Source organism: Paralichthys olivaceus, chromosome 21 (assembly GCF_024713975.1).
Source record: "Paralichthys olivaceus isolate ysfri-2021 chromosome 21, ASM2471397v2, whole genome shotgun sequence".
NCBI classification, from domain to species: Eukaryota; Metazoa; Chordata; class Actinopteri; order Pleuronectiformes; family Paralichthyidae; genus Paralichthys; species Paralichthys olivaceus.
The window spans coordinates 4,232,063-4,256,732 of record NC_091113.1 but is presented as its reverse complement, the minus strand read 5'-3'; the positions used below and the strand labels follow the sequence as shown (position 1 = coordinate 4,256,732).

Sequence of the window (24,670 nt, the reverse complement as noted above, 5' to 3'; positions counted from 1 at the left end):
AGTGTCCCGGCTCTGGTGTGTGATACAGTGTTTGGATCAAGATAAGGAGACTGCGATCCCTGAACTGTCCTTATCATTTTCCTCAAACCTCGCCAGACAAAAGGGAAAAGGTTCTTTTCTTTTCTTTTAATGTATTTGCTTGCTGAGCAGAGTTCTCTTGTCTGTAAATGTGAGCTTTCAGATCGCTGTGACAAAAAGTTTAATTAAAAACAAATAAAAAGAATGTGTTTTTATCTCATGATAACTGATTGTAATCTGTACAGTCAAAACAAAAAAGAGCATATTTATAAATGGTTACCAACTGAAACACGCCCTGCATGTCAGTTATTTATTTTACTCATCGTGTGCATTCAAAATGTAATTTATTGATTTAAGTCCGAGAAACACCAGTGTGCTGACACAAAAAACTATGAATAGTGTAATACACTATTACACAATACAATTCAGTACAATGACAAATATATAGATTACACCTCTAATATATCCTTTTATTTCGAACCTTAACAACAGACCTGGACCAATATTAACATTATCACTGATATTCTCTCTGTTAAAGCTCGGAAAACAATTTCCTTCAGGTTTTAATTTATCAGGTCTCATTGACATAATTATAAATCTAAATTATTGATATTTATATATATATTTATATTTTTGATTTGGAAATAATGTGTGTTAATGATCAACAGCCAGCTCCAGCCCAGAAGGACTTTCAAATATAGTGTCTTTTTTTTTTTTATGCACTGCTTTTTTCTCCAAAAATAACTTTAGAAATAACTCAAACTTTGACAAAAAATATTGCATTATAATTTGCAGTAAATGTGCTTTAACTTAAAAATGCATACATTCACATAATTTATGACCCATATACACTAAAAAAACATTAAGTCACTGATAAGTGCAAAGAAAAACGCTGATTGAATTCCAAGTAAAAAAAAGAAAAGTGGAGTGACTGTACAGACAACAGTACCGATGAAATCAATTAGATGTCAAGTGTTGACAGACACTGTCCTGTAAGAGGAATGCTATAGTCCTCAGATGTGTAAATGACACCTGATGAATAGACTAGTCTCTAGTCCTTCTTCTTTTTGTGTGTGAAGAGGTGAATCACTCCAGGGACAAGAACCATCACAATCTGAGGCACGATGACAAATTTGACAAAGCAGAGGCCGTAGAAGAGGCCCTGTGGTCGGACTGGGAGTGGCAGCCGATTCACGTGGTACAGTCCCATGGATGAAATAGCCAAAGATAAAGCACGTGGACCCCAAGGCAGAGCCCATCCTCCGGGCTTCCAGTACTGCGCCAGCCCCAAACCAAGGAGGGCCCCACAATCTCGGGTCAGGGAGGAGAACGGAGCTGTATCCAGACGAATCCACTCGGCCCGGCTGCACCATTTCTGAGCCAAAGTAATAGACCTGTGGGAAAGAATATGTTGTATCAAGGTAGGAACGTTTCTTGTGCTTCCCCTGACTGATCAGTCAGTGTCGCTACTCACCAGGAGAGATCGATTCCCAGCTGCTGTAATCCAGCATGCAGCATCAGAGCACTTAGCATCAGACCCATGCTGAAGCTAAAGAAGAACAGCAGGGGGCGACCTTCTGGTACTCTGCGGCTCAAGACCATCCCCAGAATGAAACCTGACATGAACAAATTAATCAGTTTCAAAAAAACAAATAATCCCCATGATATATAAACCATGAGACAGAATACATTTGACCTATCAGAGATTTTTCCATGGTATATATGCAGATTGTCTTTGAGTGCATTAGGCTGCAGCAGGAATTCAAATGAACCAAGAGATTTACAGAAGTACTGGTTATGGATTTAATCCTTACAGCCCGCTCATACTCCGTACTTCCACCTGTCACTGTACACAGACCTGTAATGGAGCCAGCGATGACCTGGTGAGGGAAGTGGGCAAGGATGAAGATCCTGGACATTCCAATGGCCACCAGCATCAGCACATAGAACAGGAAGGGAGCAGCTGATAGCACCACACTGGAGACATGGAGAAAGAGGTTAATTAGGAAACAGCTCTGATGCGCTCAACATATATTTTTTTATATTTTTAGCAGCATACCTGCGAGTACGAGAGTACAGAAATGAACCCAGCGAGGACACCACAACCCACCAGACTGCTGCTGTCACCATCGCATGTCCCGAAGGACTGCCTGAGAAACAGATGCCAGCTTAAAGCTCTGGCTGGACAATCAAGTAAGATCCCTTTGTGTTACACTGTGAGGACGTCTCACCTGGCCCGGTCTCACAGGTGGAGGAAAACTGCTGAACTTTCGGCTGCTTGTCAACAAATAGACCAGATTCACCAATCCACCAGAACGGCCTTTCTCCAAACAGCATCCTGGGGAAAGAAACATTTACAACACGTTTAATCTATGAAACAACCTTGACCTTGAGTTTTTATTTAGTTCTACGAAAAACAATTTTAATCATATCAATATATTTTAAACTGTCAACTGAGTTAGCACCTCTTCAATCCAGTGTAAACAAATGATAATTGTCTCTTATTCAAACAGATAATTGAATATTGCCTTAAAAACATTTATTTATTTTAATTCTGGGGTCACTTTTCTCCTATGAATTATTTCATATTGTTAAACTATTACGATCACTTTGTGCCCTTTTATTATTTCTGAGTTTTAATGTGTAAATGTAAAGAATGAAACGAAAATGAAAACGAGACAGAAATGTCTTGGTTCCGCTCATGTCTGTTTCACACCGGACGACATTGAAAGCTGGACCGGGGTTGGACCGCCCCATTTACAGTTATGTCCCGGAAACTCCAACATGTACTAAACAAACAACACAACTGTCTCTAACTCCATCGTTCAACACTGATGATAATTAAAACAAATAGAAATAAAGATGTGTGACGCTGCAGCTTTGTGACACTGAGCGGCTTCACTACGGGGAAGAGGACAGGGGTGGAGGGGGGTTGACGTTAGCTAGCTACATGCTAACATGCTACAGATCGCTGAAGGGGGCTTCACTCTGCACATTGAAAGTTTTACAGACAACGTGGCGGCCTTACCATTTAAACACCAGGTTGAGCCACTCGGACACAGCCGACACCCACAGCACCGCCACCCCGGCCCGTCTGCTGAGGAAATAGGTGAAAGGGAAGAGAAGCAGGAAGGCAGCTTTGGGGTCCCCGATGTGAGTGACGACCTGCCACAGTCTCTCCTGCTCCATCGTCCTCTGCTGCAGAGACTCGGCCATTAAAACACCCTGAGTGTAAACCGCCTCCATCGTTTTTTTTTTTTTTTTAAACACACGAGATGAGAAGAAATCAAGAGGGCGGCTGTTTGGGAGAGGGGAACCCGCAATGTCGCCTCGCATCCAGCAGGGGCGGGCCATCTCTGACTGGGAGACAAAGCCACAACTTCCTCCTTCGATTAATCGAATACAATCCAATTTAATCGGTTGTTAAAAACACCTCGTGTGTCGTCGACGTGTTTAAATTGAGTTCAAATTAATTAGAAGCGTCAATCAATCGAATACAAAAGACCCCGCCGCGCTTGGTCACGCCCAGGGTTGCGTCCGCCCACGTCATCACGTCGCTTTTACGTAAGGGCAGGCGCTCCGGTTTCCTGGCGGAGAAGATGGCGGCTCCTGGACCGGGGGAGTATTTCAACGTCGGGAGCCATGTCTCTTGCCTCACCTGCTTGGGCCAACGTCTGCAAGGAGAAGTGGTCGCGTTCGACTACCAGTCCAAGATGCTGACCCTGAGTATCCTTTGTCGGTTTGGGCCGGCGGACGTCGAGCTGGCCTGCCGGGCTGCAAGGGCCTGTAGGGTAACCGACGCTGTGTCAAATAGTGATCCGCGCAGGCGTAATTGGTGGTCGCCGAGCTCCACATCTTTAACCGCTCTAAAGTGTCTTTTAATTCCGGAGCTTGTCCCCGCGCTCGCCTCTCGGCCAGCGCGGGGCTCGTCCGTGTCCCGGGCTCGCTTATCGCGGCTCTCACGCCGTCCGCCACCGGGTGCATGTGTTTTGAATCCACTCATTGTGGTGCCAGACCTCAACACGGATCACTATCTGGCAGCGGGTCCCGGGGAGGCATCATGGCTGTGTGCTCTCATCAGGCACAAGCCGTTGCTAGTTAGCCAGTTAGCTTAGCTAGCTAGCTGACACCCCGGCGCCCCTCGCTTTGCGGCGTGCGGACACTTATTTCTGCCTCCCCCACCTGCTCCCCCGGTGTCCGCGGCGCCCTTACGCTTGGATGCTAACGGCTATTTCAAAAATGCTAGCGATGAATGGACACCGATGGGCTTCCACGCTGCAGTCAGTCCGCTGCTAGCTCGGCTAACATGCTATGTTTCGGTCAGCCACACACACACACACACCGCCGCTACCGTAATTAGCAGCCACAGGCTAATCAACCACAGTTAATGTGAATCCAGTTATATTTTAATATTTAATTAATATGGAGTCAATTCAGCGTGATTCAGGTGACAGGCATCACGAGTTCTTTATAACCGATGCTAGCTCGCTGGTGGACGTGTCTACACCCATTCATGGTGTGTGTGTGTGTGTGTGTGTGTGTGTGTGTGTGTGAGAGTGTGTGTGAGATGGATGGACGGACGGACGGACATCATTCCGGAGTCAATCCCGGACCACCTCCGGTGTCACTCTGATTTAAATGAATACGTGAGGTGGACGTGCTGTACGCGGAGACTCCAGAAGAATGAAGTAGATCCATTGTGGAGGTTTGACACCACAGGCCTGAACCTTTTGATAGTTTTATTAGAATCACTTCACAGTAAATTAGTTTTTAGTAAATCAGCCAATACACTGGAGCAGTTAAAGAAAATACACAATGCTGGCTTTTCATTAGTCTTATGATCTTAATTAAATTAATTACAATCGACATGAAGTAGATTGCATCTTCTTCTGTCCTTTCATTTGACTGTACTGCCACCACCTTAACTACAAGTCAAACCCTGTCTCCGTTTGTAATTTTTATATCAAGTTACCAAAGAACTAGAAGATCAGAGATTTGATACCATCAAAGTATCACAATTTGCTCTGAAATACAAGGGAAGCCCTGCTGTGCACCAAAATCACAAGAACAAAAGTGACCGGACACGTGAGGTTCACGCCTCAGGAATGTGGACAGTCAGGGCGTCAGAGAAACCAGAGATTTGTGTTAAGATGCAGCTACATCTCCTGTTGCTCCTCAAATGTTCTGTATTTTCATCCAGGGGGAAAAAAGAAATGAAGGATTTCATTCAACAGGAAATTGGGGCAATTGAAGATCAAGAACTCATGGGTCATTTTAATGTATTAATCAAGCACAAAATAAGCCAGGACTTATTGAAGTGGAAGAGAATTTAGGAATCCTGCCATCAGCTAATTTACTCAAAAGCTATTTGATTTAGTGGATTTCCAGCAATGGAAGTCATTCAAAAGCTCAGGAAATGCTCCTGTGTTTATGTGCATGAAAGTCTTCATTCATTCATCCATGGATACTATAGGTGGCAGCACTGCCTTTGGTGGTCGCCTGCAGTAACTGGCACCACCTTTCACTGGCCATGTCAGTCAGACACAGTGCTCTGTGTCACAAGCTCCTCTGTGCCGTCTAATGCTGTTCAGGTTAATCAGGGGTCAGAGTTCAATTGTTGTCTTGAAGTTGTGTCCCTTAACTTGACTTGTTAAAGAATGTGCTTCCTCCAGTGGTAAGCCAAATCTCTACGACGTCATCCTGATCAACTTAGCCTATGTTTCTGAGGTGGACATAATAAATGACCGCACTGAGACTCCACCCCCACTAGCATCACTGAATGTTAGCAAGGTGAGTCCGTCTTCTTTGTTTCTGTCTGTTGCTTTATGTTTCTATTGACGATAATGATGAATGATGGGAAATGTGAGTTCATTGAAATGAAAACGTCTATTAAGTGACAGGTGCGTCAGAAAAAAATGGACCAAACAAGTTCATCCTAAGTTTGTGACCAGAGGTTAATGTGATTTGTAGCTTGAAAACATGAAGGACCATCCATCAGTCTGTAGGTTTGATTTACAGCGTTCTGTCCCTGTTGATTTCCTCTAGTTCCATTATTGTGACTGCTCCAAAAAACAGGGGATTTCCTGATTAATACACATCCTCCAAATTTGACCAAGTGACGCTGAATTTCTCATTGTCTTATGAGGAACCTGTAAAACCAGACTGGTTCTGTGGAAATGTGGATTATTCATGACCCTGAACTGGAACATGGCAGCAACAGAAGAAAAACTAAATGTTAACAGATTGCTCATATTAAGTAAATTGTGTATACGACCTGTGGAGCAAGACATGGTTGGTGGTTAAGGACAGAGTCACGATCAAAGATTGAAGCTGTTCTCACTTGTTAAGAATAAGAGGCTGTTCCTTGGTGAAAGCTGTTAAACTCCAATCCTTGTTATTAAACGTTTGTTCTGTTCCTCTCTTTGCAGCTTGCCAATCGAGCACGGACAGAAAAGGAGGACAAGCTGTCCCAAGCCTATGCAATCAGTGCTGGGGTTTCTGTGGAGGGCCAACAGCTATTCCAGACTATTCACAAAACGTAAGAACCTCCGTCACGTTCTTCTCCCTAATGTCACTCCTCAGGGCGGAAGGATCGAGTAAAGCCAAGTCTCTAACAGTGAAGATCAGAAGCATCAGTACATCGGGTCAGAACATTATAAGATCTGTGTGTCCTCCACTAGATCACAACAGGTTTTTTTTGCCATTTGTTATTGGCTGACCTCAACTTAAAGGACGGGACAGTCTGATCTGAAACAGTCCATGGAAAGCCACGCTAATTTAATATCAGAGAGGAATCCCGGGACGTTTAAACATGATCCTTAATGTAGTCGGCCCCAACAGTATGAAAAAAGCAAACACTCCCCTGATGATCCGGGGATAAGGTCTCACTCAGGACCAGAGTCATGTCGGCACAAGTCTGAAGAAACAAATTCAGAAGAAAACTTGTGGACAAATCTCTTACAAACAAAAACAGCAGCTCATTGTTTATTGAAGTGACAACAACAAACGTAACTCTCCTTGTTAGGAGACATTTCAGTCCACCTGCTCTGCCGGGTGTAAGGTTTAGAAACCTGTGAAGTAAGTTTTGATTTGCCCCAAAGACTCATTTGGTTTTTATGACATGATCTTATAGAAGCTGTCAAACATTGTGATAACTCAACAACTTGACACAGAAAAACAAACCTGATGTATGAAAAATGTCTGAAAGAGGAGTTAACATTAGTTTTGTGCGACCTCCATAGAACTTCAGTTTGTTTATTTCATGGTGATGTCAGATTCTTTAGTGTCCCAGGGCTCAACGTTTTTGATTTAATGATCTATATTGAATATGAACCTTTTACATTGTTGTGTCTAGTTTCAACTTCATACGATTACACCAACAAATATTACGAAGGCTTCACTTTGCAGTTCAGTTCACACATTTGATGAGTGCACACGGTTTCCATCCATCAGCCCGTCAGTGTCAAACCATTTGTTGCATTGAATGCTTCACAAAGTGCAGGTAAAACCGTGTTTCTGCAACTTAATGAATGTTAAATTTGTTCAAATGAAAGGCTGATGGGAAAATTGTCACACCAACACTGTCCTACCATCAAAAACGTCCATAAAACGTTAGTACTTAGACACGGACAGTTTTTAATAGCGTAGACGTCTTCTTTGCTGAATATTAAGTATTCATGTAATTTTTTTTTTTAACACAATCAAACGACTGCAACTGTCTCAAACAGCTTTGTTCTCAAACCTGATTAGAAAAAACTAAAGGATAAAAACGTCAAATCAAAAAGTTACTGAAGCACCTGAGGAGTAACGCAGGGATCCCATTTCTGGGTCTTAACTTAACTTTATCAAGGTCTTATAAAGCATTAAATTCATTGTGCAAAATCCTGTAAGATGTCCGCTTTTCTTTGCAGCATCAAAGACTGTAAATGGCAGGAGAAGAACATTATTGTGATGGACGACGTCGTAATCTCACCGCCTTACCAGGTTGAGAACTGCAAAGGCAAAGAGGGAAGCGCTTTAAGTCATGTACGCAAAATAGTAAGTAAACTTTGTATCTTTACAGTGTTTGACTAACTCTGCATCGCTCATGGATTTGTTTGCAGGTTTATTTTTTTCTTGATTAATCTTCAGGGAAATCTACTGAAAACATTCTATAGGATATAACTTACATTAACCCCAATATACTTTGCTAGGTCAATATCTGCAGGCTAATATTCTTGTCTGATCTAATTTGATTTGAAGTGTAAGTGGGCAGCGCTCGGTGGAATGTCAGGGAGCTTGAGTGATTCTCGTTTTGATTATTTCTCAGAACTGATGTCGAGATTTGTCCATAAATGTCGCTGTTGTGCCCCCCCCCCCCTCCACCCGCAGGTCGAGAAACATTTTAGAGACGTGGAAAGTCAGAAGTCCATGCAACGTTCACAAGCACAGCAAACACAGAAGGACTCCACTTTATCTTCTTGAGTTGGCAGCGTGGGTCGTTCGGGGAAGGCGACGCAGGTGGTTTTGTTCCCACTGCCAGACTAAGTCGGCATTCCTTGTCCTCAGTCTGAGACCACAAGGAGGAGCGCTGAGGGCCCTGGATCCAGAAGATCAAAATACCATTAAATGAAAAAGACAAAAAAGAAAGAGGAAAGATTAAATCTTAAATTAGACTTTATAAAGAATAATTTAAACATGAACCATAAAGCAACCATAGTTTCCTTAACTAACTTGTCTCATTCTGCCCCCACTCCTCCCCTCCTGTCCCTGAAGCCTTTTCTTTTTTTCCGCCCTTCTTCCTTTGCCTTCAGTTCCATTTCAAAAAGAGAAAACTAGCGCAGTCAGAAAGGCTTGTTAGCTTTATTTTCTGTCATTGTTTCCTTTTTTGCTGTATCCATGTTCTATTGTCTGTATTTTCTGTATTTTAAACAAAATGTGACTTGAAATGCCACACTTTAAAGGACATTTTCTAAAATAAAAGTAACAAAAATTCTGACTGTAATTTTCAACAAGTTTTTGAAAAGAGCTCACGACCAATGATTTTAACTCGACACATTCCAACTGTGAGATCACGAGGATTATTGGAAGTATCTGACGTAATTGAATCTGTCTGGAGTCATGTGTATGTTTTCTTTAAACAGGAACAGGATTTTTCTTTTAGTGTTGTTACTCGCTGATGTTACAGGAAACTGACGCCGTCACTTTCAGATGATTTACTTGTCATAAGCTTCTGGTTTCTGCAAAGCTGACGTCCTCTGGGCGACCGAGCACTTGACAGCAAATGTTTTCAATTTCTTAATTAAAATACGGTTGAATTGATTTGGCTAATTGCTCTGGACTTATGTGGAAAGATATTTGAAGAGCAGCAGTGATTTTGTACTTTTAGGTGGAAATGCAACTACATTTCTGGGAGGCTGGAGTGTTTCGATGTGTGTCACCGAGTAATTATCTCAGCAGCAGACAACAATTCTCAGTCTATTGATTTTTGAATTGTTTGGTTTATAAAATGTCTGAAAACAAATTTCACAAATCACGAGTTGGCAGATTCTCTTGTTTTCCCCAATGAACAATAACGACAAACAGAACCCTCATTATGAAGGTTATTTTCACAAAGGACAATAAAAAATGCTAATCTGAAGAGTGTAATTTGCCTGGAAAATGATTCAATGCTTTAGTGGTTATTAGAATTTAGTGAAAGCAGTTTCCCCAGTGCTGCTCAGAAAACAGTTTTGGAAAACCTGTGGTTTTTACGTTGTGGGTGATGAAGTTTGATGCTACATCAGAGTCAGATCTCATATTTAACAACATGTTAAAACTAAGACACGAGTGATTTGTTACCATAACTGCTGGTTCCCTCAGCAACCAGATTTAATCATGAAAAATCCTTTAATCTTTTGTAATGTGATGCTGAAATTCCTGGATGAAGTAACTGCATTCATATAAAAAGACCAGGTTTATTCCCCAGATAAATTATTGTCCTGTGATTATCTGTTCAAACCCATAATCCCTTTTTAATCAGGAATATACAATGCACCGACATCAGTGTCACTCCACTGGAACCGGTTCCCTCGGTTTAGTTGTTGCCCTTAGGGAAATACTTTAAGGTGATCACCTGCTTTTGTGAATGTGGCGTTGGGCTTGAAGCTGTATTCCAGCTCCTGCCTGTGCCACGAATCCCCCGCCCTGCGGCCCCTGCACAGGATTCTTCAGGGGAGCGGATGAACCAACAACATGGTCCAAACACTGCAGCCACAGGTACTGCTGCCGTTTAACGGAGTATTTCATTTAATTGTGCTTATTCTACGTTTTCTACTTAGTTTTAGAACACAAGTGGAAATACTCAGCTGTTGTAAGTCAGTAGATTTTGTAATATCACAGTGTAAAGTTAAGGTTTACCTCAAAATCTATAAATGATCAAATTACAAACCAATTATAGAATAAATGATTAAAAGCCTCTAACTAATGACTATTTTCAGTTTAGATCGTGTCATTCAATTTGACACCACTTTAACGTTGGAGGGCGTTCAAGGACATTTTCAACTATTTCCACCGTAATAATAATTCATTGATCTTGATGGAGGCATGTTTAGTGAAGTGATACCTGAGTGTTGCAGGTTGATAGAATTGAAGGGAACAGTTGGGCCTTGGAGGAGTCGTGATCTCTACAATATTTATTTTGTATAAAAATGTGAACAATTTACACACAAGATAAAAAAGCTGTTCTTATTAAATTTAATTAAAGTCTCGATGCATTAATGTCCCCGGATAAAAGCAACAATAGTGTTTTCTATCAAATGTCATCATTTCATAATCAATACCACATGCGTTCATTACGGTTTCCCTTTACCTGTGAAATATTTAAACATACACATCAAAACATTATCAGACCTTTTAAGACTTTTCAGTATCATTACTCAGTGTCATGTTTCAGAGCATAGAGACAAAATGTAAACATGAATTCAAATAAATAATGAAATCGCAAAAAAGGAAGCTTTGATTTTTCTTTTTCTTGCAGGTTAAGTTAAAAACCAGAAGGCAAAGACAATCATCGAGTTTACATCCACCCGTCTCAGCTCGGAGTGTATGAAACCTAAGAGGTCACTGAGCCGGACAAAGTCGGGCGGTGACGAAGAATAAAGTCCAACAATCCAGTCGGGCGCACACGAGAGCATCTCTGTTCACCAAAGTTCCCTGTGAGAGTCGGAGGGGTTCAGCCGTCAGTAGCTAGGATCAGCGCAGTGGCAAAGATGCCCACGTTATGTCCGATCAGCTTCATCTGGTTCCAGAACTCCACCTTGCGGGTGTTGTGCCAGTAGCCGAGGTTACCGTCGATGAGCAGGATCACCAGAGGGAGGACGGTGGCGAGGATCTGAGCAGCCAGACGGATGTAGCAGCCAGAGAGGAAGGCCAGAGCCAGAACGCCAAACAGCACCTCCAGCAGAATCAGGGTGATCTCTCCCCCGGCGATGTGGTTCAGATAGGCCTGTCTGTCCTCTTTGCTGTGTTGGAGGGAGTACACCTAGTGCGAAGACAGTGGTACTGCAACATTTAGAATAACACTGGAAAAAAGTTTTCCTTCACTTTAAAGTTGAATGAATTTTTTACTCGACATAAACAGAGTGCATGATATCTTATTCTCTTTTATATAAATAACCTGGACCGTACAAATTTACTTCAAAAAGCTCTTTTTCATGAAGTGAACCTGAATATAAACACTGAATGATCTCGGTCAGACACTTTGAATTCAAAGAAAAGGTTTAAATGAGCAGCAGCTAACAATTATTTTTCAATTATTCTGACAGCTTCTCATTTCCTTTGGTAAGTTCTATAAATAAAGGCAAATTATTGATGAATTCTTTATAGTATAAACTGTCAGGAAATACTGTCTTTACATGTCTTTACATGTCTTTACATGTCTTGTTTCATTTAACCAACAGTAATAACCTTCACATGCTTATCCGTCTCATTCTAGGTTTCCCAATGTGTCTGAGCTCATGCAAACACAGACAATCTGTCAAACCTTCTTACCATGCAGATGAGATAGACTCCCAGGAAAACCTGTCCAGTCGACTGCAAGGATCTGCTGCGAGCTTTCTGTCTGTACACCTCCCCCGCCCCGCTGGCCAGAACCAGGAAGCCTCCAATGATTGCGAGCGCTCTGGAATACATCCGCACCTGCAGGGAAACACAGTTTACCTACAACAGTCTGCGGCAAGTTCCTCCTGCAGTTATATTCTCTGATAAACCCACTTCTCACCTTGAGCCAGTCACCGTAGTACACCTGCTCTCCGATGTATGATGCGTACGTGCTGACCACCAGCTGTACGGCGGCGGCCATCGCAAACCACCTCCTCTTCACCCCGAATGACATGAAGCTGGCGCAGAGCACAGCCGCCCCCATGTCCACAAACAGGTAAGGTACATGGATGTCTGGCTTCCTGGAGACGACAGTGAGCAGAGTGTCAAATTAAATCACGGACAAACTAAACACATGTTGGGTTTCTATGACAACTGAAGGCGACCACACGTTCTCTTTCACGTTGGCTTGGTAAGATATTAGTTTGTTTAATGTACAGAAAATCATCCATTCTACGATTCCTCCATCCTTTCAGCGACCTCACCCACTAAATGGTTAAATGGCTCTTGGATCCGTGTGTTTAAACGTGCACACCAGCTAGAAGCTTCATGTTTATGTAATCCTGGCACTACTGAATCAAATGTAGAGTTTAAAGTGTCTTTAAAGGCGTCAGCAGCCACCAGCGGATGTTGACTTCAGTTGTGCACCTTAGCGTCATCAAGTGTTTTGGTATCAACGATACAGGCCGAACATGAGGGTACACTGAGGCTGAAGGTAAATCTGACTGGCTACTGGTTGTATCGCAGCACTATGAAACCATGTGACCTCTCAGTAGATCATTACCTCTTTGTCTTAATTGGATCTAATTAAGACCAGTCCAATTAAGCTGAATCATTGATTAACAATACTTTTGCCACCCCTCCCTAAAGATTGTCTACTGTCTCATTTTGAGCACGCCATGAAACCTCTGATGAAAGTTTGGGATCATGAACACAGGCTCAGATAAGTACAGGGTAATTCAGAGGGGTGTGGTTCTCCAAGTCAGACCCACCCACCACAGACTCAAACAACACACCCAGAGAACACGAGAGACCGACGCTACGACAGACCGTGTTCCGTCCGCGCAGAAAATTACAGACCAGGAAGAACTCAAGTGCATTTAAACAACTCCATATGTCTGTAGAAGAGGTCCCGTCTAATAGCTGGAGAATAAGCAGCCAGCTAGCATGAGCAGGGAAATGTACGAAATCGCTCACTGAGGACTCGGTTTCTTTCTTTACAGGTTTGAAAGTGTTTCGAGAAAATGTGTTTAAAAAAAGAAACGTGTTCATGAAAAGTCTGTAAGTTTGAGTTTCAGTTAGCTAACGTTAGCTAACGTTAGCTGCCGCAGCGTTAGCTCCTCTCACCTCTTGGAATCCGCCCGCTCCGCAAACAGCATCAACATGCAGAAGCAGTTCCAGAACCCGAACCGGGTCAGAATGAAAGCTCCCAACTGGCTGATGAACTTTAAAACCTGCTTCCTGCTGGGAGCCGCCATGTTTGCTGCTCAGCGCTCACCCATCCGCCGACGGAGCACCGGAAACGGAGCGGGGCATCCGGTGAAAACACCACCGTCTTTCAGAATAAAACCACGAGGCGCTCCACGTGCGTTTGGCGAGTCGCAAAGTATGAAACTGAAGCTCTTATTTTGAAAAGACGTCCTCTGATTGGTTGACAGGTCGGAGAGGAAGCTGGGCAAAGTAAAAGTTCGACTGCGCCACCTACAGGTTGAAAAGCTAACGACAGGAAAAGTTGATATGAATAAACTTAATTTATTAAGCAGTTACAGTAAATACGACATTTATATTTTCTATATTCTTCTTCTTATTCTAATAAAGTATTTTTACACTTAAGTATTACATGTTACTTTTTACTGATTTTCTCTTGACTTTTACTTTTTGCTGCTGTAATATTATATTGTTGTTGGGTTTTCAGTTGCTTATTTCAGCAATAATTTAAAATAAATGTGGACTGTGGCTAAGGGTAATTTAATGTATGTATTTATTGCCCATATAAGAAAACAGAGAAACATCCATAGTCAGAAACGTTCCCAAGAGTCAAAAGTCTCCCTGTTAATCCCAAGAAAGGTTTTGTTGGCATCAAATGTTTTCTACAATCATCTTAAAACTTGTATCGCCATTTATGGTGACCTATACTTTTCAAAGCCTTCACCACAATGTCATAATAGTTGTTGGGATAAAGAAATGCTATTGTTTCTATTATTCTATCTATTGCAGTTTTATATTTAATCTATATGTAAGCAATGTAAACTCATCAGATTTGTAAACCCATTGAAGTCTTTAAAACATGGAGTCTTCTGCTTCTTTTGTCAAAAACCCAGAGATTTAAATTTCACTACATTATCACACATGCAAACATTGTACAAGTTTTAAAAGATATAAAAAAACAAGTCACATGCAAATGGGTGAAAAAGTTTGACAGTGAAAGTTTGTAATCAGGCGCTCGGTGACACACACCAGGCCTCCATGATCAGGAGCATCTCCACGCTGCTGTTAATCCAGTGACGTGTATGAGGTTAATCTGGAGCAGATGAGACTAACCCAGATCCTGAAACAGGCTTACAGAGAGTCCTGCTGACGGTTTAGTTAAGGATCAGTAGCTTGTGGTGTCTCAGGTGAAAAGTCAGGTGAAGGCACAGAAGAGACGATCTCACTTTGTAAAACTTGCAGAAACATTTCAGTGTGGATGATTCAGGTTGTTTGTTGCAGATCGAGCTGCATCAGCTACATTATCATCGCTGTTAATGGAACTAGGATTTCCATTCATATAGATGAAGTCAGTCAGTTTCAGATTCAAAAGAAGCCTCAGGTTGTTTTGAAAGAAACACACTAACAAGAAAAGTGAAAAATAGCACTTCACAAATGCTTAAAGAGAATATATGAAGAAGTCACATTTTCCCAATATATTATAAAACAGGAATAAATCAGTGTCTGTAAAAGGCCAAAAACTAAATCAGACTTTGAATAACAACAAATCAATTTATTCTCAAAAGCTTGAATGTCTGTCTTAAGTTATAAACGTCTGTTTCCTACTTTGAGGCTGACGTTAGAAAACTGAGTGCAACTGATTGGATTGAAGTATATAATCAAATCAGCGATGAAGACTTGGCCTCCTTCCTCTTGCTCATGATGCGCGACAGTACAAACACAAGAAGAATTCAAACCTGAAAATTACGGCTTAATAATTTTAAATGTTCTGATTATATTGATAAAAGTAAAACCAAGAGACAATGCAAAGATAGAACTGGTCCCACAGTTTACACTCAGTGACAGATCTATCATTTCTATTTCTGTGTCACACTTCCATTCAGATCTGTGGGAAATCTGTGTGCCTGCTTCCCGTCCTCCTTCCTGTTCAGGGGGTTATGGCACCTGATTGTTTAATCTCATCACGGGGGATTGGTGACATCAGGCCCAATCCTGCGCCGACCTCTCCCAAAAGCCGGCAGCCGGGGATCAGCCGGGGGATGAAGAGCAGTGGGACGACAGAGACCAGTCAGTCAGTGTGAAGCAGCGATCTGACCAGAGGAAGGCATACAGTCGGTGAGCTCCTAGGAGCTAACACATTTCTCAGATTGTCGGGGGTTCTGCCATTCAACAGGTGAGGGTTTATTCATCATTGAGGCTTGTGTCTCTCCTGGATTTATACTTAGTGTATTTTGTCTCATTCTAACACAAATATTAAGAAACTACAGGTTTTAGCACTTTTAACAACTGTTTGTGATGTTTTAGCATCTTTCAAAAAGACTGTCTTGCTTTCCTCTTGCAGCCAGGATGGCTCGGGATATGTCAGATAAGGAAATCTTGAAAATGGAGCTGGATCAGCTGAAGAAGGAAGTTAGCACACCGAGAACAGCAGTAAGTCAATACAGCAGAATTTCATTTTCTCCTGAAATCAGTTGTGTGAGAAAAACAACCTGTCTGATATTTTCTGTAATTTAAGGCACCAAAGACAAAGCATGCACATTTAAATGTTTAATAATAATAACTTCTTTCTTTGGTTCCCATCTCTCCAGGTGAGTGCAAACTGTGCAGATACGATTTCGTTCGTTGAGGGAATGCTACCAAATGATCCGCTGATCAAGGGCGTTCCAGATGACAAGAACCCCTACAAGGGAGACAAGGGAGGCTGCATAATAACATAGCACACAGTGCATCCAGGGAAAAGTCACACTGTTTTTATATGGGAGCTGGATGCATTGCTGTAATTTTCCTGTAGAAGAAATTATTGTGGGAAAAGATGTACAGTAGAGAGCAAACTAAGAAGTACTACTACCAGAGGAGAAATCCATCACCGGATTACTGTCTGTATCTGTGGATATGAAAATGTTCATGTGTCAATTTGTAATTAAATGCAAATAGCTGTACAAAGCTTTGACCTGACCTGACTGCTCTGATTATTGACGCACAGAAGTAGATCTCACTGTCATTGCTCTCCCGTCTCGTTTTATCGGTTAAGGGTGCATGAAACTCACCTTTGTCACTGCACAAAACAGGGCAAAGTCAAAGGAGTCGTGCAGCTGCCGCTTAGTCTAATTCTTAATAGGATTTCTTTATCTGCAGCGGTCGGTCACACGGGCCCGTTGACACAGAGCTGCTTCCTGTGTCGAAGACTTTAAGCTTCTTGCATTTCAAGCTCTGCATCCAATTAGTGTCACTTTCAATCCGAGGCAACAACAAATACGCTCTCGACAAGAATATAGTGACCTACTTGTGGGTCACTTATCATTCAGAGGGACGCAGGTGATAAATCAGTGTTTTACCTCGGGGGTAAAGTTTCTGCTCGGCTGAACACAGAGGTCAGAACAACGTCTAGACTTTGAGCTCCTGTCGTAGCACTGGTGAGATCAGAGTACAGTAATCTGATTTTCATGTTTCTGAGATTCAACACACAATAAAATACTTCTTCAACAACACATAAAGATAATACCACAGGTAACTAATCAATTGTAATCCTCGCATTCAACTATTATTACTTATATTATTAATATGATCTGAATCAGTTCAATTATAACATCCTCGTTTATATCAAACATTTCTGTGAACATTTTCAAGGAGATTAAAAACAAAAGCTTCCCGCCCCACAGATGTAACCTAGCCTTACAATAACAGGACCCTGGCATGGGCACAGCTAGATGAGGCAGATCCATCATTAAAGAAATGATCAGTCTACAGCAGCGTCAGAATGACAAGACAAAATATCAAACGTGAGCCCGGGTTTTAATATTCACTGTTTCCTTCAGCTTTTTCTGTGCTTCATGTTATCTGTGGCTGCAGATTAAAAGTCTGGCTCAAAGTACCGTTGTGTTCAACTGGAACGAAGTCCATCCATAGATTACACAAAACAAGTGTGTTAGGAAACAAAGTCATCACATGGATCAGAAGAGCTTCGGTTTAATCGCTCATTATTCTCTTTCAGAAGAAACATATTTCAGACGTGGTTGATTATTGATTTCGGTGAAATTGCAACGATTTGAAAAGTAAAAAGTTGAATCTGGATTTCTTGTCGTAATCACGTCTGAAATGCTGAAACTCTTTCATTCAGGTTTATGTCTCTTGTAAAGTCATAAAACTGGACAAAGTGTGTAAATGCCTGGGATGTTTAGTTCATAGTTTATTCTTTATCTTAATTGTCTTATCTGATAAGAGCATTAGTGGAGACATCAAATATAGTGAAGTTCCTATAAGCTCCTTGGAATGACTTAGTATTAATACCACAAACAGGAGGGAAATTATATTATATAACTTTTACATCGCAACCCAAGTGGTGATGTGCACATTTACTTCAAAACTACTGCATTTCAAATACTAATATGCAGATTCTTTACACAGTTAGTGTAAAAATCCCAAGTAAACAAGTGAAATGTAAAGTAATCTTTACCAGTAATCTATGCACTTTCATAACAAGAGAAAATGGGTCTTTATCTTTATTACTTATCCCGTCCCTCGTCCTGAAGACCTTTGGCTCTCTGTGCTATAAAAGGAGCCTTGTGTGGACAGTATTGTTCTGAAGCACTGCTGCTGTGAACACTCCGCTCCACAGCAGTCGCAGATTTCTCCCTCCACAATGTGGCTGCTGATTTTCTTAGTGTGGTTGGTGATATGGGCCGGCGGCACCTACTGGTACCTGTTTGGGATACCGAGCCCTTTCTCCCTGGAGTCGCTGAGACCACCCGGTCCTCGAGAGCTCGACCAGAAGAAACGGGACAAGGTCATCAAGCAAGGTAAAATAATCGCAGTCAGAAACATCACAGTTGATAGAGAATCATGTTTTTCTACCAGTTAAGCCTGATGAGCTCTGTGGGAACGGAATCTAACAACAAATACGTAAAATATAATATTAAAAAGTTTGTAATAGTTATTATTCTTTACGTCTGTAGTAATATTTATAGCAAGTGTTTCAGTATGAGAAGTGGAACAAAAAACGAATTTATTTCAAACCCATAATTTTGTATTTGAAAATCATCAATCAAAATAAAGATATTTTTTTATATGTCACACTTAATGTAAGAGTTCATTTATGTCATTAGTGACACTGATGTTTGTTTTTCTATGACATGAGAGTCAAATGAGATGTGTGGAATAAGTTCAACTGGAAAATAAAAAAACATATTGGTCATGTTTTTATCTCAGACTTATATTTGTGATTAAATTCAGGATGAGGTTTAGAACTGCAGCTCGACCAAATCACACAAATCAGATAAAACATACTAAGTAGTGAAATTTAGAATTAATGAAAGTGTATGAAAGTGTGTACAGTGACTCAGCGCGATCTTTTGTGACACCTCCGATTCAAATGAGTCCATCGTAACTAAAGTCACAGTTACACAAGTGATTGATGCGAGAATCACCTTCCGAGGATATAAAAATAAATATGGTTTAAAAATTAAAACTCTTAAAATGATTAGAACTGTGCTGATACTGATTTTATCTAAATTACCCTGTTAGCTGCACCTTAAAGGCAAACAGGTTATTTAGATAAGCAGAAGAACGGTTATTGTTTATCATGTATTTGTTTTATCTTAATTGGATTATGACCTGAAGATTAGCATACTCGTCTAAAGAGCAACCTTCAGACCACATTGTGTAACACATTTATGCAACACATTTAGTATATAATGATATGAATATAACAATACAACTGTATAATAATTACAATATCATAAGGATATAATTCATGATACTTTATTTGAAGATATCTGGAGTTTTGCCATGTTTACATCAGCTCTGTGTGTTTCCGTCCAGGTTTCAACCTCGACAAGGTTCCTGACAATCTGGACGTCATCGTCATCGGCAGCGGTATCGGTGGACTGACGGCCGGCGCCACGCTGGCCAAAGCTGGGAAGAAAGTCCTGGTGCTGGAACAACACGACCAGGCCGGAGGCTGCTGCCACACCTACATAGAGAAAGGCTTCGAGTTTGATGTTGGTGAGAAAACTTGGGACGTGATGAAGGTGGCACCGTCATCTGTTCATCCTTGTTTTTAAAGGACTGCTGTGATTTTTGTTTCATCATTAATTCCTGCAAATAATAAATATTGTCATTATTCAGCAATCTGCAGATTGATAGCGATGGGTTCTTAATCCAGGTTTCATGATAATCCGGTAGTTTTTACATAATCCTGTTTAAAATCAATCAAACAAACAAACGAATGGATAGGGGTGAAAACATAACCTCCTTGGTGGAGGTAATAAAGAGAGAAACTGCAGATGAAGGTATTTCTACTGTGAATTGAGAGGTTTTAAAAAATACAGACAGATTTAATAATTGCTCACATATGTCTCTTGTGCTCTCTCTTCTCCAGGGCTTCACTACATCGGTCAGCTCCATGAGAACAGTCTGCTGCGTATCGCCTTCGACCAGATCTCTGAGGGCCAGCTGGAGTTCCAACAGCTAAATCCCCATTTCGACACCATCCAGATCGGCCTGGGCGACGAGAAACGCGAGTACACCATGATGTCGGGTAAAACGGAGATGAAAGCTCACCTCATCAAGCAGTTTCCAGATGAAGTCAAGGCCATCGAGACTTTCTTCGACATCATGAAGGTACATGCCATCGGTCAGCCAGTCGCCTCCAAAAGACAAACCATACATTTAAAAAAAAAAAAAACCTTTTCAAACTGCCTCCATATTCCAACAGACCTCCGCGAAGAAGACACACTACCTGGCAACGTTAAAGCTGATCCCTCAGTGGGTGTCTTTACTCCTGCTGAAGTCGGGCATCGCAAACCTCCTCTCCCCTGTCTTCCGCCTCTCTGGCACAGGCGCGACAGATTTGGTGAACACGCTGACGAAAAACAAGGACCTCCACATCATGTTCTCGTACCTTTTCTACGGTGGGTCCAAAAACAAAGTTGCTATGGCAGAAAGTTCAGTGCAGACGGAAAGTAGGACAGTGACACATTTCAGATTTGTACGTGAACATACTGAATTGGATGTCTAGGTACTATAGACCATTTATATATACAGTCAGGTACATATGTATTTGTACAGTAACAAATATGTTGTAATGATGCCTCTGTACAAACCACAATGGATTTGATTTGGATATAAAGTCACTTAGTAGAGGGGAGGGATAACAGGAATTATTATTGTTATTCGATCAATTAAAAAAAAAATTGAGAGTCACTTAAACTTAACTATTTAATAATTAAGTATTTAACTCTTTATTTCCTCAGGTGTGCCTCCAAAGGACTCCAGCATTCTGATCAATGCCCTCCTGGTTCATCACTACAAACGAGGCGCCTACTACCCCAAAGGTGGTGCCAGTGAAATCGCCTTCCACATCGTCCGCACCATCCAGAAATATGGAGGGAACTGCCTGGTCAGAGCGCCAGTCTCCCAGATCCTGGTGAATGAGAAGGGAGCAGCTTATGGTGAGAACCGCAGCCAGCTCATTTACCAACGTGTTAAAGGCAAAGAGATGTCGTCCAGGTAACTGACCCGATGGCTTCATTTCTGTGACAGGCGTGAAAGTGAGGAAAGGTCAGGAGGAGGTGGAGGTTCACGCTCCTGTGGTCGTCTCTAACTGCGGAATCTTCAACACCTTGGACAAGCTTCTTCCACCTGAGATTCGGGTCAAACACGGTGAGCGACAGAAATGACCCAAATGGACGAATTCTCAAAAAGAATTCTTGTGTAAGAACGAATCAAGATCCGTAATTTGATTCATTTTCCACATTAAAGATATTCAGGAGCGACTGAACATGATGAAACACGCCAGAGGGTCGTTCTTGGTCTTCAGTGGCTTCGATGGGACTGAGGAGGAGTTGGGCCTCGAGTCCACAAACTTCTGGCTGTTCAAAAACAACGATATGGACAAGTCGTAAGTATGCAGGGCAGTGATCTCTCTGGCAGGGGGCGCTGTTGTATAAGCAGAAGCGATACAACTGACTCTTCGATGAAGATCAGGGACAATGAACATATCATTTCTGTTATGGGCGACATTTTTTTTTTATACCAGTAGAGAAACAAAACAGTGTAACTTCAGATTTACTGTGAAGTTTAAATAAAGGAACATGTATTTTATGTAGCTCACTCAATTAGGAATTTAAAAGTCCCCTTTTCAACCTCTAGATGGAGTCGAAGATCAGGTGATGATGATGCTCTGTCTTCAGCATGTTGCTGTAAAGTTTGAAACATTTGTTTTTAGGATGGACGACTTCTTTGCACTGAGCAAAGAGGAAGCACCAGATAACATTCCCATGATGTTCATCACAATGCCGTCCTCTAAAGACCCAGATGCCAAAATCAGAAACCCAGGTACAAACAATACCCATCATAACAATAAGTTGCAGATAAAAAGAAAGGGTGTTTGCTGAGAGTCTACATGGATTGAATGTGACGTCTCGTGTTCACAGGAAAATCTTGCATGACAATTCTGACCATGGCGAAATATGAATGGTTCGAGGAATGGAAGGACACGACCGTGCGTAAACGAGGCAACGATTACTACGAATACAAAATGCGGTTTGCGAAAAACCTTTTCAACTGGGCCTGCACTCTGTTCCCCAAAATCAGAGACAAGGTAGATGTGGCAAAATCTTAAAACTGAGCTCTGCTGTCTGGGCTTGAACAACACAATGACAATGACAATGATTTAAAACATTTCATTTACTCAAACAAGCTCAATTTATTAGCTATGAGAGGTTTCAGAGTGTTGTTTGTGTTTGAGTATGAACTGCAGTGTAACTTTTGTTCCCTCCAGCTGGTTTTCCAGGATGTGGCGACCCCTTTAACCAACATGCACTACCTCGGTGCCCAACGTGGAGCCATGTACTCCGCGGAGCATAACCTCGAACGTTTCTATGCGGAGGCCGTGGCGAGGAACAGGTGCAACACCCCTGTCAAAAACCTCTACCTCTCAGGTATGGAAATCTTGACAAACCACTGCACATGCATTTGTGTTTTGTGACTGAAGGCATAGGAACGTCTCGATGAGCCGTCGGATTGATGTTCTTGAGGTGTGACGGTTGATTTTCATACTAAACAGGGTCAGTTTTGGTGTAAAAGCCACAAAGAGGAATAAATTGTGTTTTATTTTTAAGTTTGAGAAGAATAATCATAATCAAAAGCGGAACACAGACAAGAACCTCAGACATACATGTGTACATAGTCATCTCTCATCCATTAAATTGCATGTGTCTCTCTGTTCCAGGCCAAGACGTGTTCAGCTGTGGGATCGCAGGAGCTCTACATGGCGGACTCCTCTGCGCCTCTTCGGTGTTAGATCACATCGTCTACCTCGACTTGCTCCTCCTTAAGAAGAAGCTGAAGAGGAGGAAAGCCAGAGAACTGGCCCAGCTCGCTGAGAAGAAACTGCAGTGAGTTCGCTTTGTGCTTCCCCTGCAGGACATTAATGGAACTGCACAAACCTGATGCAGTGGGACCCTTGATTATGATGGAGACACGCCTCCGCTGTATGGCTGCAGTATAGTTCATAAACCCCGCCTCCTAAATGTTAGCCAAATCAAAGTCTTTTGCTCGAAGGTTTCTGTTCAGTTAGGTTGTTCTTATCACACTGATGTTTGTTCCAATGTCAATCTTCACTTTAAGTTTGGTTTTAATTTGTTATTTGACTCCGAATTATGAAAAAGGGTAAGATAAATTCTGGATTCATTTTTTTATACAGCACGAGGAAGTGGAGACATGTTGTCCATCTTTATTTGTATTAACCTTGTCCCGCTTTCTATGCATATTACCTGAAGTGTTTATTCTCTGTTAACATACCTTTTTTAATTATAATACTGTTAATAATATAATCATTTGCACATAAATACAAACATTTTATGGAAAAATATTTTTCTGACTATGTAAAAGCTTAATTTTTTGATATTTGTATTTAGATTGTGATCTGCTGTATCGGGTTAATTTGACTGTATTTTGTTGTCAGCTTCATCTAAGAAATATCATTGAATGCTTAATCATTGTTGACTAAATAACAAAATGTTTTGACTTAAAAGATTGTTTTAAATCATGCTTTTAAGTTGTGTTATTATATTTGAAATTATTTTCAATATGTACAGTGAATCTTTTTATTTAATTTTTTTGTTTTGTGCATTTTTGCTCAATAAACCTAATAAACAAATATAATAATACATTCCATATTTTCCGTGATGAGACTTATCACATAATAGCTTCAGGGGTAATAGGTGAGTATTTTTTACTAATTATTTATATGACAGTTACTAGTGTAGTGACACTGTAAAGCTCCTCAGGGTTTAGTTCCCACCTATGTTGTTCTGACCTCGCCTATAACCCTGCTGTTGTTTGGGTAACTTCTGAAATCAAACGTTTGGGGGGAAACCTCAGACTTCCTGCACTAAGTGAACATTTCCTCAGTAAACGGTGAGAAGATTGGCCGACAAACTGTGGTCTGTCGTAGACGACCAGGGGGATCCGAAGATATGAATGCCCCTTCTGTCCAGGCAGCCGGTGGGACGCCAGTACCTCTCTCGCTCTGCTAACCTCCATCCCTCTGCTGTACAAACCCAGGGAAAGCTCCCTCTGCCTCAGCTGCACACGTTCACCACTGTTACCAGTGCTTGAGAATAAAAAGGCCAAACTGAGGCAAGTTCAAGGACCGAGAATCAAAATGGGAGAGAGAAGTTAATTATACTGACTTTGCCTGGCTGGAACTTCAGCAGACCAAACCATATAATTACCATTGCATGATAAAGTGCACTGCTCCGACAGAAATAAACGTGACATCCATCCACAGTAACTCACTTTCCTGCGTTGTGCCTCTCACTGACTCACAAAGCAATAAACAGACGCACCTACACCCGGTATAACCAGCGTTTAAGAAAAGAACAAAGTCAAACCAACCATAGCTACAGGAGTTGTACAGTGATTCATGATCCCATGAGTATGGATCCCACTGGTTCGCACCTCAAGCACGAAATATGACATATCACATATTACTTGGGAGGAAATCTCCAGATGATTAACTATTGGAGCTAATCAGTCAAAGACCAAGTTCAAGGTCTAAACATTTGTCATCTCTTTACGAAGAGTTTCTAATTAAAAAGTGGTA

The 24,670-nt window shown here is 41.5% G+C and overlaps 5 protein-coding genes across 5 annotated transcripts; 3 read left to right on the top strand and 2 right to left on the bottom strand.

Moving 5' to 3' along the window:
* Positions 1-345: 345 nt before the first annotated feature.
* On the bottom strand, positions 346-3,372 carry g6pc3 (glucose-6-phosphatase catalytic subunit 3). Its single transcript, XM_020104754.2, has 6 exons — positions 3,047-3,372; positions 2,250-2,356; positions 2,078-2,168; positions 1,877-1,995; positions 1,493-1,634; positions 346-1,412 (listed from the first exon to the last, which is right to left on the bottom strand). The coding sequence occupies exons 1-6, from the start codon at positions 3,370-3,372 to the stop codon at positions 1,070-1,072; spliced, it is 1,128 nt and encodes a 375-aa protein (XP_019960313.2). The 3' UTR covers positions 346-1,069.
* Positions 3,373-3,609: 237 nt separating this feature from the next.
* On the top strand, positions 3,610-9,001 carry lsm12b (LSM12 homolog b). The gene is made up of 5 exons (XM_020104755.2): positions 3,610-3,744; positions 5,675-5,808; positions 6,447-6,556; positions 7,929-8,055; positions 8,389-9,001. Exons 1-5 carry the CDS (start codon positions 3,618-3,620, stop codon positions 8,479-8,481), a joined length of 591 nt encoding a protein of 196 aa, XP_019960314.1. The 5' UTR covers positions 3,610-3,617; the 3' UTR covers positions 8,482-9,001.
* Positions 9,002-10,655: 1,654 nt separating this feature from the next.
* Positions 10,656-13,959, bottom strand: tmem101 (transmembrane protein 101). Its single transcript, XM_020104743.2, has 4 exons — positions 13,483-13,959; positions 12,257-12,437; positions 12,028-12,174; positions 10,656-11,518 (listed from the first exon to the last, which is right to left on the bottom strand). The coding sequence occupies exons 1-4, from the start codon at positions 13,611-13,613 to the stop codon at positions 11,210-11,212; spliced, it is 768 nt and encodes a 255-aa protein (XP_019960302.1). The 5' UTR covers positions 13,614-13,959; the 3' UTR covers positions 10,656-11,209.
* Positions 13,960-15,575: 1,616 nt separating this feature from the next.
* gngt2b (guanine nucleotide binding protein (G protein), gamma transducing activity polypeptide 2b) lies at positions 15,576-16,518 on the top strand. Its single transcript, XM_020104750.2, has 3 exons — positions 15,576-15,736; positions 15,905-15,993; positions 16,152-16,518. Exons 2-3 carry the CDS (start codon positions 15,910-15,912, stop codon positions 16,278-16,280), a joined length of 213 nt encoding a protein of 70 aa, XP_019960309.1. The 5' UTR covers positions 15,576-15,736; positions 15,905-15,909; the 3' UTR covers positions 16,281-16,518.
* Positions 16,519-16,663: 145 nt separating this feature from the next.
* On the top strand, positions 16,664-23,731 carry LOC109640643 (inactive all-trans-retinol 13,14-reductase). The gene is made up of 11 exons (XM_020104749.2): positions 16,664-18,359; positions 19,381-19,563; positions 19,940-20,181; positions 20,276-20,471; positions 20,814-21,011; positions 21,103-21,222; positions 21,322-21,460; positions 21,788-21,897; positions 21,996-22,162; positions 22,343-22,502; positions 22,793-23,731. The coding sequence occupies exons 1-11, from the start codon at positions 18,203-18,205 to the stop codon at positions 22,960-22,962; spliced, it is 1,842 nt and encodes a 613-aa protein (XP_019960308.2). The 5' UTR covers positions 16,664-18,202; the 3' UTR covers positions 22,963-23,731.
* Positions 23,732-24,670: the final 939 nt, after the last annotated feature.

What these genes read in the sequence shown, in the direction of transcription:
- g6pc3 (XM_020104754.2), bottom strand. Translation starts at nt 3,372, where the DNA reads ATGGCCCGCCCCTGCTGGATGCGAGGCGACATTGCGGGTTCCCCTCTC. An exon ending in CTCAACCTGGTGTTTAAATG is followed by an intron (nt 2,357 to 3,046) that starts GTAAGGCCGCCA and finishes TTCTTTCCCCAG; the next exon opens with GATGCTGTTTGGAGAAAGGC. An exon ending in CACCTGTGAGACCGGGCCAG is followed by an intron (nt 2,169 to 2,249) that starts GTGAGACGTCCT and finishes TCTGTTTCTCAG; the next exon opens with GCAGTCCTTCGGGACATGCG.
- lsm12b (XM_020104755.2), top strand. Translation starts at nt 3,618, where the DNA reads ATGGCGGCTCCTGGACCGGGGGAGTATTTCAACGTCGGGAGCCATGTC. An exon ending in GTCCAAGATGCTGACCCTGA is followed by an intron (nt 3,745 to 5,674) that starts GTATCCTTTGTC and finishes GACTTGTTAAAG; the next exon opens with AATGTGCTTCCTCCAGTGGT. An exon ending in CATCACTGAATGTTAGCAAG is followed by an intron (nt 5,809 to 6,446) that starts GTGAGTCCGTCT and finishes CTCTCTTTGCAG; the next exon opens with CTTGCCAATCGAGCACGGAC.
- tmem101 (XM_020104743.2), bottom strand. Translation starts at nt 13,613, where the DNA reads ATGGCGGCTCCCAGCAGGAAGCAGGTTTTAAAGTTCATCAGCCAGTTG. An exon ending in GAGCGGGCGGATTCCAAGAG is followed by an intron (nt 12,438 to 13,482) that starts GTGAGAGGAGCT and finishes TGTCGTCTCCAG; the next exon opens with GAAGCCAGACATCCATGTAC. An exon ending in GAGTCTATCTCATCTGCATG is followed by an intron (nt 11,519 to 12,027) that starts GTAAGAAGGTTT and finishes TCTTCGCACTAG; the next exon opens with GTGTACTCCCTCCAACACAG.
- gngt2b (XM_020104750.2), top strand. Translation starts at nt 15,910, where the DNA reads ATGGCTCGGGATATGTCAGATAAGGAAATCTTGAAAATGGAGCTGGAT. An exon ending in TTAGCACACCGAGAACAGCA is followed by an intron (nt 15,994 to 16,151) that starts GTAAGTCAATAC and finishes CCATCTCTCCAG; the next exon opens with GTGAGTGCAAACTGTGCAGA.
- LOC109640643 (XM_020104749.2), top strand. Translation starts at nt 18,203, where the DNA reads ATGTGGCTGCTGATTTTCTTAGTGTGGTTGGTGATATGGGCCGGCGGC. An exon ending in GTTCTCGTACCTTTTCTACG is followed by an intron (nt 20,472 to 20,813) that starts GTGGGTCCAAAA and finishes TTATTTCCTCAG; the next exon opens with GTGTGCCTCCAAAGGACTCC. An exon ending in TGCCAAAATCAGAAACCCAG is followed by an intron (nt 21,898 to 21,995) that starts GTACAAACAATA and finishes TCGTGTTCACAG; the next exon opens with GAAAATCTTGCATGACAATT.